Source organism: Enhydra lutris, unplaced genomic scaffold (genome assembly GCF_002288905.1).
Source record: "Enhydra lutris kenyoni isolate GAN:26980312 unplaced genomic scaffold, ASM228890v2 scaffoldscaffold7, whole genome shotgun sequence".
In the NCBI taxonomy this organism is placed as follows: domain Eukaryota; kingdom Metazoa; phylum Chordata; class Mammalia; order Carnivora; family Mustelidae; genus Enhydra; species Enhydra lutris.
The window spans coordinates 7,574,663-7,591,055 of NW_019154091.1; the positions used below are offsets into that span (position 1 = coordinate 7,574,663).

The following is a 16,393-nucleotide window of genomic DNA, read 5'->3' on the forward strand; positions in this document are numbered from 1 at the left end:
TCAAAATATCTTAATAATATATATTCCAAGAGTTCTTTTAAAAATCTATTCCAAAATGAAACCAAAACGCAGAACAATCTGTATACCTGAAGATGCTCTGTAGCAATATTTTATAACATGGAAAGACTGAGCAAAAGCCAAATGGACAATATACCTATCTACCTAAGTCCCCACTTGGATAGTTAATAGACAATTACATTTAACAGGTGTTAAGAGTTGAACTGTGTCCTCTCCAAAAAAAAAAAAAAAAGGAAAAGGGGTGCCTGGGTAGCTCAGTTGGTTAAGTATCTCACTCTTGATTTTGACTCAGGTCATAAACCCAGGGACTAAAGACTGAGCCCCATGCTGAGCTCTGTGCTCAGTGGGAAGTCTGCCTGAGATTCCCTCTCTCCCTCTACCTGTGCCCCTCCCCCCATTTAAATGCATTATTTCTCTCTCTATTTCTCTCCCAAATAAACAATGAAATAAAACCTTAAAAAAAAAAAAAAGTATGTTGCTGTCCTAACCCTCAGTACCCCAAAATGGTGGTAATCTGAAATAATCAAGTTCAAATGAGGTCATTAGGGTGGACACTATTCCAATATGACCGCTGTTTGTATAATAAGGGAAAATTTGAACAGAGAGACAGATATACACAGAGGAAAGGTGACATAAAGACACACAGGGAAAAGACAGTCACATGACTGGAGTGGTGCCTTTACAAGCCAAGGAATGCCAAGGATTATGGGCAAATACCAGAAGGTACAAGAAGCAAGGAAATCTTCTCCTCTAGAGCCTTCAGACAGAACCTGGCCCTGCTGACACTATGATCTTGGAGCACTGATTTCAGGATCATGAGACAGTAAAATTCTGTTGTTCAAAGCCACCCAGTTTTTGGTGCTTTGTTATGGTAGCCCTAGGAAACTGACAGAATAGGTTAAAAGCAGGTCCTCTGGCTTTTGCCTCCTACACCAAACCTGCCCCTTTCCCCTTGTCTTCCATCCCAGAGGCAGAGTCCAGAATCACCACTGCTCCCTCACTGATTCATGCTCTATGTTCAATCCATCAACAAGTTCTGTCAGCTTGACCTTCAACATATGGGTACCAGCCAGCAGCTCCTTGCCTCCTTCAGTGCTAGCACCTTCATCCAAGCCACCATCATTGCCAGGCTGCACGAATGGGAGCTTCCTGACCAGCCTCCTGCTCTGGCTCTTGTTCCTGCGGTCCTTTCTCCACACAGTGGTCACAATGACTTCATCAAGAGGTAAATCAGATCCTACCACCTCCCTCCATATATGTTCCAGAGGCCTCCCATGTCCCTGGACTGTGGTTGGTACACTTCTTCCTATGGGTCAGTTACAAAGGTTTCTGGCCAAGTATATGATCAGCTTCATACGTGTCCATGGATGCTTGTGAGAAGGTACAGTGTTCATAGGTTCCCAGAGTGTGTACATATGCTCAACTTTTAAATTATATTTTTAAACCCTCTTCTATTTTGTCTACATTTTGTATTAAAAGCTGAAAACACTATGCTAACACACATACTCTGTCCACAGAGATTTTCTTTTTTTTTTTTCTTTCTACAATCCTTTAAAAAAACAATAACTGGCATTTACTGAGTGTTTACGACCTGTCAGTTACTGTGTTAAGTGCTTTGTGTGAATTAATTTACAGAATATGCACCACAAACCTACAAGGTAGATACTATTGTCATCATTACTTGATAATCAGATCAGGAAATGGAGACAGAAATGTTAAGTGACTTGCCTAAGGTGACACAGCTAGAAAGAAGAGGCAGGATTAGAACCCAGGCAACTGGCCCCTGAGCCTGTACACTTCACTGTTGCTGAGAGCATGGCCTCTGTCTTTCCACAGGTCTAACAATTTTGGTTTTGTTTTGGTATTGTGTTACTTGGTGCCATGTTTATGGTGGCTTCATAGTAATTGTTGACTACATCTTTTGTCAACACAAAGGATCTCTCTGTCCCCTTGACTGCCTTTTGCTTGGCATTCTACTTTGCAGACTTCATGAAATGGAATCATTCTAAGGATTAAATGAGGTATTTACTTTGCCACTTGCTCTCCTATGGGCAAGGAACAAATCTAAGGGCTGCAGATACAGTCACTGCCCTCACGGAGTTGACCTAAAGAATGGGGTGTGCTTAGAACATAGGAATGCTTAGCAGCTAGATGATGCTCAGTGCACACTAGCAGTTCTCATTTTGTGTATTGAGTAGGCCAGGGCTTATGGGGGGAACCAAGCTGATTTTTTTCTATGTTATTAACTAGAATATAAAGCTTCCTGCAATTATTGAATTTTAAATTCCCAAGATTCTACGGAGTCATTAAAATGGTTTAGATATTTCTAGAATGTTTTCTAAGGTATGATTTGTGATTATATAACCTTACTGGTTTTTATTTAAATAAAACTAAACAAACAGCAAGAAAACAACAAAAGATGTAACATGAATTGAGTACGTATATGGGAATGCAATTTCCTCTCCCTGACACCCTTCCCCGCTACTCAAGTGTACACACTGGTTTCGAAAGCCTCCTCTTTCCTGTGCAGCTTCAGAGGCTAGCACAGGAAGGATCCAAGAGGGCCAGGGAAGAAGGATGTGGTGCCCACCCCATCCTTCTGGTTCTGAAGGCTAAATTCTGACTTTAAGAGAAATGAGGTATGAGGTTTGGAATCTTGCTAACCCAAAAACTTAATGAATAAAATATAAACATGCTAGTATGTCCTAATCCTCCTGGTGCCACGTAGGTGCACAATGGAAAATTTCTAGTTTCTGCTCTCCACCAGAGGGACAGAAAGTGTAAGAGGATTACTCACTATAAACACTCTAGAATCCCCAAGGAAGGAGGTTTCATCCTGACACAAAATTAAAAGGCTCAAATGTTATCCCATTTAGACAATAAATTAAATATAAAGGAGAACAGAAAGGAACTTATTTAAAAAAAAAGATAGCACTCTGAGAGGCATCCCTAAAAGAAGTAGAAATACAATTGGAATAACTTTGATCCCATTTATTTCTTATTAACATTCATGACAAAAATGGTCAGTTTGTTCTCATAAAATCCATGCAGCTCACTCTACCTGTCACCCTAGGGAATGTGCCTTTCAATTTCCTTGACACATAATTTTATTAGAAGTATCATAAAATGTCAAGCTAACCATCATTTGGGAAAGGGACTGTTCAACACTCTCAGCAGTGCCCAAACAGAAGCTCATGGGGGGTAAAGTTCACATAAGAAAAACTCATTCATCTTGACGTAGGCTTCCCCAAATGACAACTCCACTGCAAAAAGGCAATAACATCAAAGTTTTTGCAGGTTTTGTCCCAAGGGCCAGGTTCATGTATTTAAAATAGGAGCGATTCTGATATACTTGCACATTATTTGCATATGTCTATCTGGTTTTCGAATTAAAGCTCTATAATGACATTCCTTTCTGCGGCCATTTTGTGATTTTTAGTTTCTTATTTCCTTGTTTCCTTCACTCATGTCTTCCATGGGTGTAAGACATGTGGAGGGCTGGGGAAAGAAGGAAGATAAACAACAAGAAATATTTTCTAGGGCTGCTGTTGCTCTCTAAAATAGTTTGAAGAAAAGAGTTCTATATTCTTCTATAGGAAATCATATAGTCATATATTTTATATATAGAGAGAAAGACATTGTATTTACATGTATATACACAAAGCAAATATTTTCTATTAAGAAATCACCTAGTGGAGAAGAGTAAATGAAACAAGATGGGATTGGGAGGGAGACAAACCATAAGTGACTCTTAATCTCACAAAACAAACTGAGGGTTGATGGGGGGAGGGCGTTTGGGGGGTGGGGTTATGGACATTGGGGAGGGTATGTGCTATGGTGAGTGGTGTGAAGTGTGTAAACATGGCGATTCACAGACCTGTACCCCTGGGGATAAAAATATATTATATGTTTATAAAAAATAAAAAAAAATTTTTAAAAATTAAAAAAAAAAAAAAAGAAATCACCTAGTAAAGTTCCTTCTCTTCAAACTTCAAAAGGGAAAATGGTACATTATTATGCTAAGCCCATTTACCATCAATCAACTACCACTGTATTCTTAAAGATAGCTACAAATATAATACTTTAAATCAGTGGTCTCAAGCTTTTTTTATCTCAGCACTCATTTATACCCTTAGAAATTATTGAGAATCCCCAGAGTTCCATCAATATTTACCACAGTAGAACTTTAACTGTTACTATTAATAATTTTAAAATAAAAATAAACCCATTAATATTTATATCATAATGTATTTTTATGAAAACATTTATATTTCCCAAAAACAACAAAGATAGAAGAATGCCATTATTTTGCATTTTTGCAAATCTCTTTAATGTCTGGCTAAATAAGAGAAAATCTACTTAATAGAAGACTTTCATATCTGCTTCTACAGTCTGTTGTGACATATTGTTTTGACTGAAGTATATGAAGAAGGCTAGGCCTCACAGAGATAGCTGTTAGAAACACGAAGAGTATTTTCCTATCTTTTTAAAATAATTGTGAATATTTTTCTTTGATACTATACCAAAATGTGACAAGAAATAGTTTTTTTTAAGATTTTATTTATTTATTTGACAGACAGAGATCACAAGTAGGCAGAGAGGCAGGCAGAGAGAGAGGGGGAAGCGGGCTCCCCACTGAGTAGAGAGCCCGATGTGGGGCTCCATCTCAGGAACCCGGTATCATGACCTGAGCTGAAGGCAGAGGCTTTAACCCACTGAGCCACCCAGGTGCCCCAAGTGATAGCTTTTTAAAAGCTTCTTCAATGTGAAAGTTAATAGCACATGCTGATGAAATTTCCTCCTCTCTTACATTACAAACTATTGGTCTACCTTGTTAACCAGGATTTTGGAACATTATCCACTGGTGATTTGTAAAGTATTATAACTCCCTGAGTTACCCAAAACCCCTTAATGTTGAAACATTTCTTTATACAATTTTAAAAAATGATGCTTGTTAATATTAATTACCACCAATCTCATCAGAAAAATATAAGCATTAGAAAACTGTCAAGCTCATGGTGACAAACAGAAATTTTCCAAAATTCTCATTTCCCTATTCAGATTTTATCATTAGCAACAAATAGTATTTGTTGTTTTCCTAGAAGTGCCATGTTCGTTTTGCTCATTTTCAATAAAATGCCTGTCAAACACCCAAGTCTGAAAAACCAGTTTGTCAGCTGCTTTTTCAAATAAAAACGGTGTTCCATGAAACAAACTGCTTGTTCAGCTCTCATTTCAGTCACGTATGTCTTCTTCCCCAAGACAACTACCAGACTTTGATATGTAGCAAAGATGCTTGAGGTGTATTTCCCATTTAATATTTCCACAGAATATTAAAAATAAATTTAAGGATAGGGATTTATAAATGTAACAGATTCTATTGGTTCATCAAAGGCATTCTTAAGGGAAACAAGGCTTTTTTTTTTTTCTTTTTCTTTAAAGTAGGTTCCAAGCCAGTGTGGAGCTCAGTGCAGGGCTTGAACTCACAAGCCTGAGATCAAGACCTAAGGTGAGACCAAGAGTTAGACACTTAAATGACTGAGCCACCCAGATGCTCTGGCTGCTTTTTTTTTTTTTTTTTTTTTTAATTGCAAGTGTGGGGCAGTAAAGGATTCAATGACAACTAGAATGGTTTGGTGCCACTACTGTGATTCACGGTGGGATGCCAGAAGTTTTACTACTGTTGCTCTTGCAGCATCAGTGCAAATAACAACACAATGAAGATGGTGAATGACATCTTAGTTTTGTTATAAAATAGTTCTGACCTTACAGTTCCCCTGAAAGGGTCTTGGAGACACCCCTAGAAATCTGCAGACCACATTTTGAGAGTCACTGCTCCGAAATGGACTATATGGATTTTCATCCCTGTTCAGAAACTACAAAAATTTATAAATGTCCAAAAATCTATACTGCTCTAGCATGAAATCAAATTTAGATGTGGTTAATCATGGGATGGACTTTGGTCAAGGTTCACACTGATGAGATGGTTGTATGTTTCTAATCAGAGCAAAGTGAGATTTCTGCTGAATTGATTTTCTCTTTGCAAAAGCTACAGGCAGTCTTCTCCTTTTTCTCACAAAGAAAGCAGCTGGACTTTCTTATCTGCCTGCTCAGATGTGGGGCAGAAAGGGGAGTGGTGGGGCTTAAAATCTCTCAGCCATTGAACATCAAATTGGAGTCATACCCTATATTATAACCATACAATACTAAAATGATGGCTCCTCTTTCTCCCCCATCTCTACTCCTAACATCTCCCTATCATGTATCATTTTTGACCACACTATGTAATTTACTTACTTATTAATTTCACAGTTTACTGTCAACCTTTATTACCTCTTAAAAACTCCATAAGAGTATGATTGTTTTCAATATTGTTAAATATTTTTCTATATAGTATCTATCCAGTATTGGGATATTGATATATCTCAAGAACTTAGAATAGTGGCTAGCATATTGTAGGTCCCCAAAATTATTTTTTGAATGAATTAATGAATGGTAAGATAATAAACTTGTGCATGATTCAAAGAATCATTACTGAAATGTCAGAGGGCCTCATGACAGAGGTATTTACCGCAAATGATATGAGAAGTTCTTGAAAATATAGGTCTATACATTTTTCTATTATCCCACTTAATTGTTTATATATCTTTCAGCATTTGGATAGAGGAACTATATTCTATTCATCGTTATATCCTCGGTGTCTAGATCAGAGCCTAACAATGAAGTAGTTAATGGATACTTGTTGGGTAAATGAATGAATCAATGAACAAGTCAAATGAAAGTTCTGACACTAACAATTGCATAACATTTAAATATCATCCACCCAAAACTGTTTCTTAAATGGTTCAGCAAAATATAGTTCAGAAAATGTTACTTTTTAATAATAGAGCTTGTTTTTAATATTAACTATACTGGAGTTAAAATTAAAAAATAAAAAATAAATATATAAATAAAATTTAAAAGCAAAGCTCTGTTAGTTTGTTCATTCTCTATATAAAACATCCTAGCTGTATGCTTTAATAAAGCAATCATTTTGTTTAGAATTGTCATTTTTTTTTATTTGACAGACAGATCACAAGTAGGCAGAGAGGCAGGCATAGAGAGAGAGGAGGAGGAGGCACACTCCCTGCTGAGCAGAGAGCCCAATGCGGGACTCGATCCCAGGACCCTGAGATCATGACCTGAGCAGAAGGCAGAGGCCTTAACCACTGAGCCACCCAGGAGCCCCAGAATTGTCATTTTAAGGGTAATACTATATGAAAGCTTCCCTGAAAAATAAAACACAAGTAAGCTCTATTAATATGGAATTTATAAAATGCACATAAAATAAGGTATATTTGACAAATTAGGGTTAGGAAGAAATTCTCTTCTGTGCCTGAAAAGACTCACCTGTATGCTGCCCTATGTCTCTGCAGGGCGATTGCAGCCAGCTGAAGCCTGGCCTCCACCACAATCTCCAACTCACCAGCAGAACACTGAGAGACGTTCTTATGGCCTGGAGGCTCCACCTCTGACACAAGGAGGTTTAGCCTGTCCTCAGCTTCTGACAGTAAAATTAACTAAAGAAAGAGCATCACATAATCATGTAAGTTCAGAAACAATACAAGTAATATCACATTCTCATTCAGCCAGGTGTTTTTCACATACTGAGAAAAGCAACAATAAATGGAAGACCAGATAGGAAGTCTGAACATAATTATCAGAGAAGAGTGCTCAGCAAACAGGAAAAAGGCAACAGGAAATGAAAAGGAGAGTAATGGCAAGAGTAAGCATGTGTAACAGTTACCCTTTATTGTATGTACAGTCAATGATCATTACTCATAGCACTGGAACTCATCTATAAAGTGGCTGCAAATACTGAATTAGCAAATACTGAAGTATTGCTCCTACAGGAAATACAGTGATAGGTTCCTGTGGGCCTTGGGTCACAACATTTTTGCCAAAGGATCCACACATTACTTTGTTTAATGTGTGTTTATATTTAAGGACACATTATTTAATATATACGGTAAATTCGCTACCCTTGAACTCACAGCTAATGGCTATAAAACTCATGCTTGACCGAAGCTTATGGAACACATTTATTTTCTCCATAAAGCACATCACAGCCTTCTTACATTTAGGAATACTAAACAGCATTTCAGCACTATAATTAGAGGCCATTTCAAGTAGTGAAATCGCCAATGAAAAGCATAAAAATGAAAAAAAAATGTGACAATAAATAGACCATGGAAAGGACCTTTGTTTACAGTATGAGGGTAGAAGTAAAAAGAGCATTTCTTGCCCAACTCAGCTGGGAATTTAGGCAACTTAAATTTTTCTGTGCTATGTGATGTTCACAAATGACCACAAATGAGCCATGAGTATCAATTTTGGAGTTATAAGTAAATTTTAGCAGATAGGCAAATTAGAAAATACTGAATCTGTGAATAATGAGGATTGACTGTATTTCAAGTTAAACTATGGTCACCTAACTGGTAATCTGAAGATAATGAGATTTTACAATAGACAATCAATAGTAAATTGCAACTTAGTATGGCAGAGAAAGGGACCAGCCAATCTTTCAAGAAACAGGTCTCTAAAAACTTGTTTGTACAGAGCAGTAAATATTATATAAGTAATAGGGCAGCTTAGTATAATGGTTAAGAACACCATCTGTATTTTATTAGTTGCATTGCATTAGTGAATTTTTTTCTAAGCCTCAATTTTTTCATGGTTCAGCACAACATAGCTCAAAAATGATTAATGCCTACCTCACAGAATTGTAAAAATTAATCATGCAAAGTGCCTGTCATGTCGTAAGCAGGGAATAAATGGTAACTGTGGTGCTGTTGTCATCACTATTAACATTAGGAAATGTGAAACAGGGCATGGAACACTCCACAGTGCTTTAATAAGGCTGCAGAGTTGAAGTCTGACAACCTCTGGGCATCTTATTTTCTCATGAGGAGTACACTCCATCTCTGGCCTCAATCCATGCTTATGCGAGAAAAGCTACTTGGTCTCCCAAGAGCAAACACAACCCTGAGACTGTGCAGGGCTTAATAGTGGACGTTTTGGTAGCCAATTTAGTATGATTTGAAAAAATTTCCAAACTTACCTTCACTGTCTTAAAAGTGAAGTCATCTTTCACTTTTGCAAGCTGACCAAGTGAACTTCCATCATCCTTTAAACTTAGCTCTAAAAGGCATAAAATTTTGGAAGAACTAAGGATATCTGTGGTTAGCTTATATATTAATTCTAGTTTATCAAATTCATCATTGGTTGGGACACCATCCATAAATTTCATATTTTAAAAAACCTACAATGATAATTAGAAACACTCTTCTATCAAATGGTCCCTAAATATCACATATTCAAAGACTAAGAATGACTTTTACAACAAATCGGACAATTCTGAAAGGATCTTTAGGATGCTTGGTGATGTTCTTTAAATTATTGGCTACTGAAACAGAGTAGTAGTTCATCCCCTGAGATCACAGGACCCCTTCAGGCCCCCAGAGTATTTTGGTTCTTCCAGATATTTATAACATTTCAGTAAGATCTTGGAAATGTCAGTTTTACTGATTTGCATAAGCATCTCATATTAAGAGCAGAGAGTGAGACTATTTGGAATAGCATAGTCCACAATTCCCAAGGATCTCAAAATACCCACCCACGATCTAAAGATTGTCCTCATTCTGAGCCAGGGAGAACTGAGGTAATTTAAATCACAGACTCTGCCTTCTTTAGTAAACCTGACTTCTAGACTACAGAAGAGAGAGAGAGAGTAAAAAAACCACAACTGGGAATTACTGCAAAAAATACCCATCTAAAGAGACTAACTTTGTCAAGGGGGAAGAGGAAGTCTAAAATAACATGGAATTGAACACCCTTTCCTTCCCCTTTTCTTCCAACTCCTACCTATATGACTCTTCTCCTAAATTAGGGGGCTCTGGAGTGAGAGGTCAGCTGAGTATGAAAGAAGGCTTAAGAATAGGGAAAGGCCCAGCAGAAAGATCTGGGGCTCGTTTTTCTCCCATAAGGGAGAAACTAAGGGAGAGACAGAAAACGATAAAAATAAATGCCTGGACACTGGTATGGAAGCACCCTGAGAGATATATCTGAATATAACAGATGGTAGGAAGAGTTTGATCCACATTTTCCTCCTGCTCTCTTTGCCTCTAAGTGACCCTGGTGCTTCTCTGTGTGGCCCTTCTAGGTAGTAGCCTGCCCTTCCTCTTGGAAGATTAAATAACAAACTATGTTTTTCGTGGCCATAATCTCCTGATCTGTTGGCCTCATCATACCCAAATAATAATAAACGTTACATTTTAAAACAGAGACAATATTATTCCAATATCCAAACTGGACAAAGATACAACAAGAAATGAAAACTACAGACCAATATCTGTTGTGAATAAGGATATAAAAATCTTCAAGAAAATACTAGCAAACAGAGTCCAGCAACGTATAAAAAGAATTTATATACCATGACTAAATGGGAGTTAGTCCAAGAATGCAAGGTTGGTTTAAACACTCAAAAATCAATCACTTTAGAAACTGGGTGGCTCAGTAGTTAAGCGGCTGCCTTCAGCTCAGGTCACAATCCCAGGGTCCTGGAATCAAGCCCCACATAGGGCTCCTTGCTCAGCAGAAAGCCTGCGTCTCTGTCTCCCACTCCCCCTGCTTGTGTTCCCTCTCTCGTTATGTCTTTCTGAGTCAAATAGATAAATAAAATCTTTTTAAAAAATCAATTACTGCAATATAGCATCAGAATTTTTAAAAATTCTGGTCTTGGAGATCAGATCTTTGCAGTGTCACTTGCATATATCTTCTCCCATTCTGGAGTGTTGTCTCTTTGTTTATTTGGTGTTTTATGCAAACAATGAATCATGGAATACTACATCAAAAACTAATAATGTACTCTATGGTGACTAATATGACATAATTAAAAAAACATAGAAATCATCTTAATAGATGCAAGAAAAGCACTTAATAAAATGCAATACCCTTTTAAAATAAAATCATTCAACAAAATAGGAATAAGAAAGAAATTCCCCTGCCTGATAAAGAATATCTATAAAAAACCAACAGTTAACACCATGCCTGATGGTGAAAAACAAACTATTCTTAGGGCAACATCCAATACAGGTGAAAAATACATAGACATTATGACCTATAAATCCCATCCATGAGCATCTTACCCCATAGAAATATACACTATATGATATGGATATCTAGAACATAGAACTTCAGCATGGCTCCCTAGAAACACAGTGAATGCACATCAATAATGGGATGGTTGAATAAATCATGAGATATTCACAGCATAGAAGGGGCACGTGCACCCGAATGTTTACAGCAGCAATGTCTACAATAGCCAAACTATGGAAAGAACCTAGATGTCCATCAACAGATGAATGGATAAAGAAGATGTGGTATATATACACAATGGAATACTATGCAGCCATCAAAAGAAATGAAATCTTGCCATTTGCGACGACGTGGATGGAACTAGCGGGTATCATGCTTAGCGAAGTAAGTCAATCAGAGAAAGACAACTATCATATGATCTCCCTGATATGAGGGAGAGGAGATGCAACATGGGGGGTTAAGGGGGTAGGAGAAGAGTAAATGAAACAATATGGGATTGGGAGGGAGACAAACCATAAGTGACTCTTAATCTCACAAAACAAACTGAGGGTCGATGGGGGGAGGGGGGTTGGGAGAGGCGGGGTGGGGTTATGGACATTGGGGAGGGTATGTGCTATGGTGAGTGGTGTGAAGTGTGTAAACCTGGAGATTCACAGACCTGTACCCCTGGGGATACAAATATATTATATGTTTATAAAAAAAATTTTTTAAAAAATTAAAAATTAAAAAAAAAAAAAAGAATATTATACAACCAGAATAGCAGAACAAACAAAGCAATTGACTTAAAGTGGTTTTAGTGAAGTTTTTCTGATTAAAAAACACAAGATGCAGAAAAATGTATAATATATGTTTTATAAATCAATGACAAATCCTATTTTGTACATATATATATGAAAAAGTGTATGAATACTGATATTTATAAATGGATATACATATACCTAACATATGTGTGTCACTGAGATTAGAGAAAAATATGGAAGAATATATACTAGACTGTTCATATGGATTACTGGGAGTGGAGTGGGAATGGCTGGTGAAAAAGGAGAAAAAAAAACAAGCAAAAAATAAAACAAAAGATTACCTTTCAAGTTTGGAAGGTTTCCTCTACTCTTCTCAGAAGCAAGTCCATGGTAGATTGTTTTCATTGAATTTTCTGGGACACAATTTATTGTTGCAGCCACACTTATTAAGAAGTATGCTTTAACAAAAGAAAACTTATTTAAGAGATGTCGTTGGCCAACTGTAACCAGAATTAGAGGCAATCCTTTACTTATTAATTCATCAAGGGCCTAAAAAAAAAAAAAGAAACAAAAAAGAAAACAAAGCAAATGAGTAAAATACTGTTTTCAGGTAATATTAGTTTTCATCCTCTTTTGCATTCCTCAATTGGTGTTAGATGTGCCATAAATGGCAGGTCTATCACAAGAGACGTATAATGTCAAAACAATCCCAGCAGTTCTATGTGCTTCCGCCATTCCCCACTAGTTTGTGACCTGTGCCTCATGAGCCCAGCTCTGCCACATGAGTGAACCTGGTGATGAGAGCAAGGGAGGGGACACCTTATCAAAATAAAGAACCCACAAAAGCTCATCAGCCATGCACACCCGGCTGTTCTGCTTTCACATGAGTAAATAAGAGGTAGTAGGACAGGAGCAGGGGAAGCATGGACAGACAAGTAAGCTCCCTACCCAGCTTAGATTCTGAGCTCAATCATTAGAACTCCCCCTTGTGTACACCTTCTATCAACTCCCTGGTCCCTCTCCTGTGCACATACACTTTCTTGGCAAAACAGCCATGGTAAAATCCAACACTGGACCTCTTTTAGGGTGTGCACCCTGCAGCTAAAGAAGGCTGAAGGAAAGCATGCAGTCAGACTAAGCCAGCCCACTTTAAGATCCTGACCAAACCTCAGTGCTACCTGCTCATCATCCTACATTTTCCTAGTCCATACACTCTCCCTCTCTCCTAGACAACCATTTCACACTCTGTTTCAAAATTCTGACCCTTCCTCCCCATGCTCCTCCTAGCTAATGACCTTGCTTCTTCTATTTAAAAGAGAAAACTGAAGCAGAGTAGTGTCCACAGACCTATAGCTCCATTCTCCCACCCACCCAAGCATCTGCCCCATCACCTTGCCTCCCTTCCTGCCCCTGAGATCATTGATCTTCTCCCCACTGGTCTACCCAGCCATTTTCTCCTACGTCATAAATGTCCCCTTGTGCAGACATTCTCATCAGCACATAGCCATGCTATCTTCTCTTCCATCTTTAAAAAACAAAAACTCTGTCTGCCTTGACTCCCTTCTCCAGCTACTACCTAAATTCTCACTCCCCTTAATAGCAATGATCCAAAGAGTTGTCAAAATTCCAATTTCTCTCCTTTCATTTGTTTTTAAACCCACTCTTTTGATACACTGAAACCCTTTGGTCAAGGTCACCAATGGCCTATACTTACCTTACACCAGTAATCAATTCTTAATCCTCATATGCCATTTTAGTTTTAATCTAAGACATCATTATCTTATATGCCAATTAAGCCATCACATGCCCTCAACTATAAAATGCATTCTAATTTCAGAGCTACTAAATGTGAAAAAAAAGATTCATGTTTAAGACTCAGTGAGTTATGGAGCTTGATTCATCTGCAAAATACAGCACTATTAATCAATTTCTCTTTTGAAAATATTTCTCTTAGCTTTCAAATCACCACATTCTCTTGGTTTCTTCCCTAACCCGTCAGTCATTCCTTTACAGTCTTTGTTGCTTCTTCTTCTTCTCCTTTAACACCAGAGTGCCTCAGGGCTTGATTCTCTTCCCTCTCCTTACTCCATCCCCTTAGATGATCTCTTTTATTCCCCCTTAGATGATCTTAAACAGCCTCATGGTTTTAGTTTCATCTAAATGCTGATAAAATCCTGAGTTTTTCTTTCCAGCTCCAATCTCTCTTCATTTTTTTTTTTTAAAGATTTTATTTATTTATTTGACAGAGCGAGATCACAAGTAGGCAGAGAGGCAGGCAGAGAGAGAGAGATGAGGGAGCAGGCTCCCTGCCAAGCAGAGAGCCCCATGCGGGACTCAATCCCAGGACCCTGAGACCATGACCCGAGCCGAAGGCAGAGGCCCAACCCACTGAGCCACCCAGGTGCCCTCCAATCTCTCTTCTAAAGTCAAATCAACTTCTGACTCAAATAGTCCACTTGGATATCTAGGAGATATCTCAAGCTCAACATGCCTAAAACTGTATTCCTAGCCTCCTCAAAACCATACATACACATACACACACACACACAAAATACAAGCCTTCTGAGGGCTGGGCATTTGTCTGTATTGTTAATTGACTCATACGTTTAACAGCACTGGAACAGTACCTAGCACACAGTAGGCTCAAAAGATCAGCTAAAGTGAACCCTTTAAACAGGTAGATCAGGCCACGCCTCTCCTCCAAACCTTCCAGTGGCTCCCCATGCTGTTCAGAAGAATCTAAGTTACAAAGACCCTACAAGGCTCTTCTCAAACTGGCCCCCCTTCACCCTTCTGACCCTGTCTCCTACTGCTTTAGCATCATCCACACAACTCTTATCCACACTAAGATGCCCCTCACCAAGCTAGGCAATCCTGCCCCTAAGGCCTTTGTACTCACTGCACTCTCTTCCTAGATGGTTCCTAAACTTCCAGATTTCCTAAACTTGTACCTTTACCCATTCACAAATGCCATTTCAGTGAAGACTAACTTGATTACCTCATTTAAAATTACAAGCCCCAATCTAGCTCCAATAAGTTGCTTCCAATCCCCTTTCGTGCTTCTGGGTTTATTCTCTCCCTTAGCATGGTTCACCCTCTAACTTACTATATAATTTACTTAATTATAATGTTTACTTATATATCACGCTTATTATTGTTTTTCGCACTAAAATTTAAGCTTCCTGAGGGCTTGGAGTTTGTCTGCCGCTGACTGACTGAAATATTTCTTTGACAGCACCAGAATGAGAGCACACAATATGCTCTTACTAAATATGTGTTGAATTAACAGTATTTGTTAATTAATAATTTCATGTGTTGGGGCTGTCTATTCTAGAAGAGAGAGAAACTATTTGCCTTACATGAAGAAAAGTCTCATTGTTTGGGAGAGTTTGAGGCAATATTGGCCGTGGAAAGGTCTAGTACTATTGTTCATTTTCTACTCTTTTCTAAAGCGTGAAAATCACTACATGCAGAAGAACCAGACATGGAACAGCACTAAGTCTGAGCAGGAAACAAACGCATACTAGGGAAATGGCTGACGTTCTGTAACGGGGGAGGGGGAGAAACTTCAGATTGGTTGGGGGTGTAATAGGAGAGGAAAAGGTTTTTCTCTTCTCTTTTTTCTCCCTAGCAAACAGTGTCTTAATGAGCCTTGACAATTACACACAAACACTTGAGGATCAAAAGAAGATTAATTAGTAGTGCTATTTAACACTCATTTCTCTCCCCCTTTACAGAAAATATAAAGTGTAATCTGAAAAGTCTCAAGCAGACCAACAGTTCTGTTTTAATTAATTAGCTAATAGAAATCAGCTTTCCGTTACACTGTCAGTCTCTTTTGTTTAAAAAGAAATGATCACGCAGACATTCTTTTTATGCCCAAAAACCCTGCTTAAAGAAGTTTTTTTAGGATGCCCTGGAATTTATAACTGCAAAGAAATAAATATTCTTAAACATCCGAAGGTCTTGGAACACTGAAACAAAATGTGAATATGTATGTGTATCTTCCTCATGCCGATTCTTTCATTTCAGGCAACTTGCTTATAAATCAAAACAAATTTTAAGGCCAAGCAATGAATCATCTGAAGTATAATTAAAAGCGAAGTTTGTGGAGTAACATGAACAATAATGGAAAAGTATTAAGATTACATTTAATACAATGTGGCTATAATGCCTATCAAAATTATGGAAGACAAAACTAAAGCAATATTGAGAAATGTTTCTCAGAATTATTTAATACAAATAGCTTAATGAAACAGAATGCTGTTTCCTAGCATTTAAAAAAATTAAAACGACGTGCACCTGTCTCTCTACACTGACTAACACCTGGTTGTGTGAATGCCTTACCTGTCTGTAACCCCTTAACAATGGCTGCACTAGCACTCCTCCGTTCTCACACTTTCTAGTGGACAGACTGACGAAACTCCTAAGGTTTTAAAAAATGATTTCAAGATATTTAAATGCTACATGACATGGGTGGAGCTAGAGAGTATTATGCT

At 37.9% G+C, this 16,393-nt stretch overlaps 1 protein-coding gene across 1 annotated transcript in view; it reads right to left on the minus strand.

Moving 5' to 3' along the window:
* Positions 1 to 16,393, minus strand: part of LOC111142202 (cilia and flagella associated protein 54) — a 313,573-nt gene that overhangs the window by 85,088 nt on the left and 212,092 nt on the right. The window contains exons 48-50 of the mRNA XM_022495227.1: positions 12,236 to 12,443; positions 9,119 to 9,198; positions 7,408 to 7,577 (exon numbers count right to left, since the gene is read on the minus strand). Coding sequence (XP_022350935.1) covers positions 7,408 to 7,577; positions 9,119 to 9,198; positions 12,236 to 12,443 — 458 coding nt within the window. The remainder of the gene's footprint in view (positions 1 to 7,407; positions 7,578 to 9,118; positions 9,199 to 12,235; positions 12,444 to 16,393) is intronic.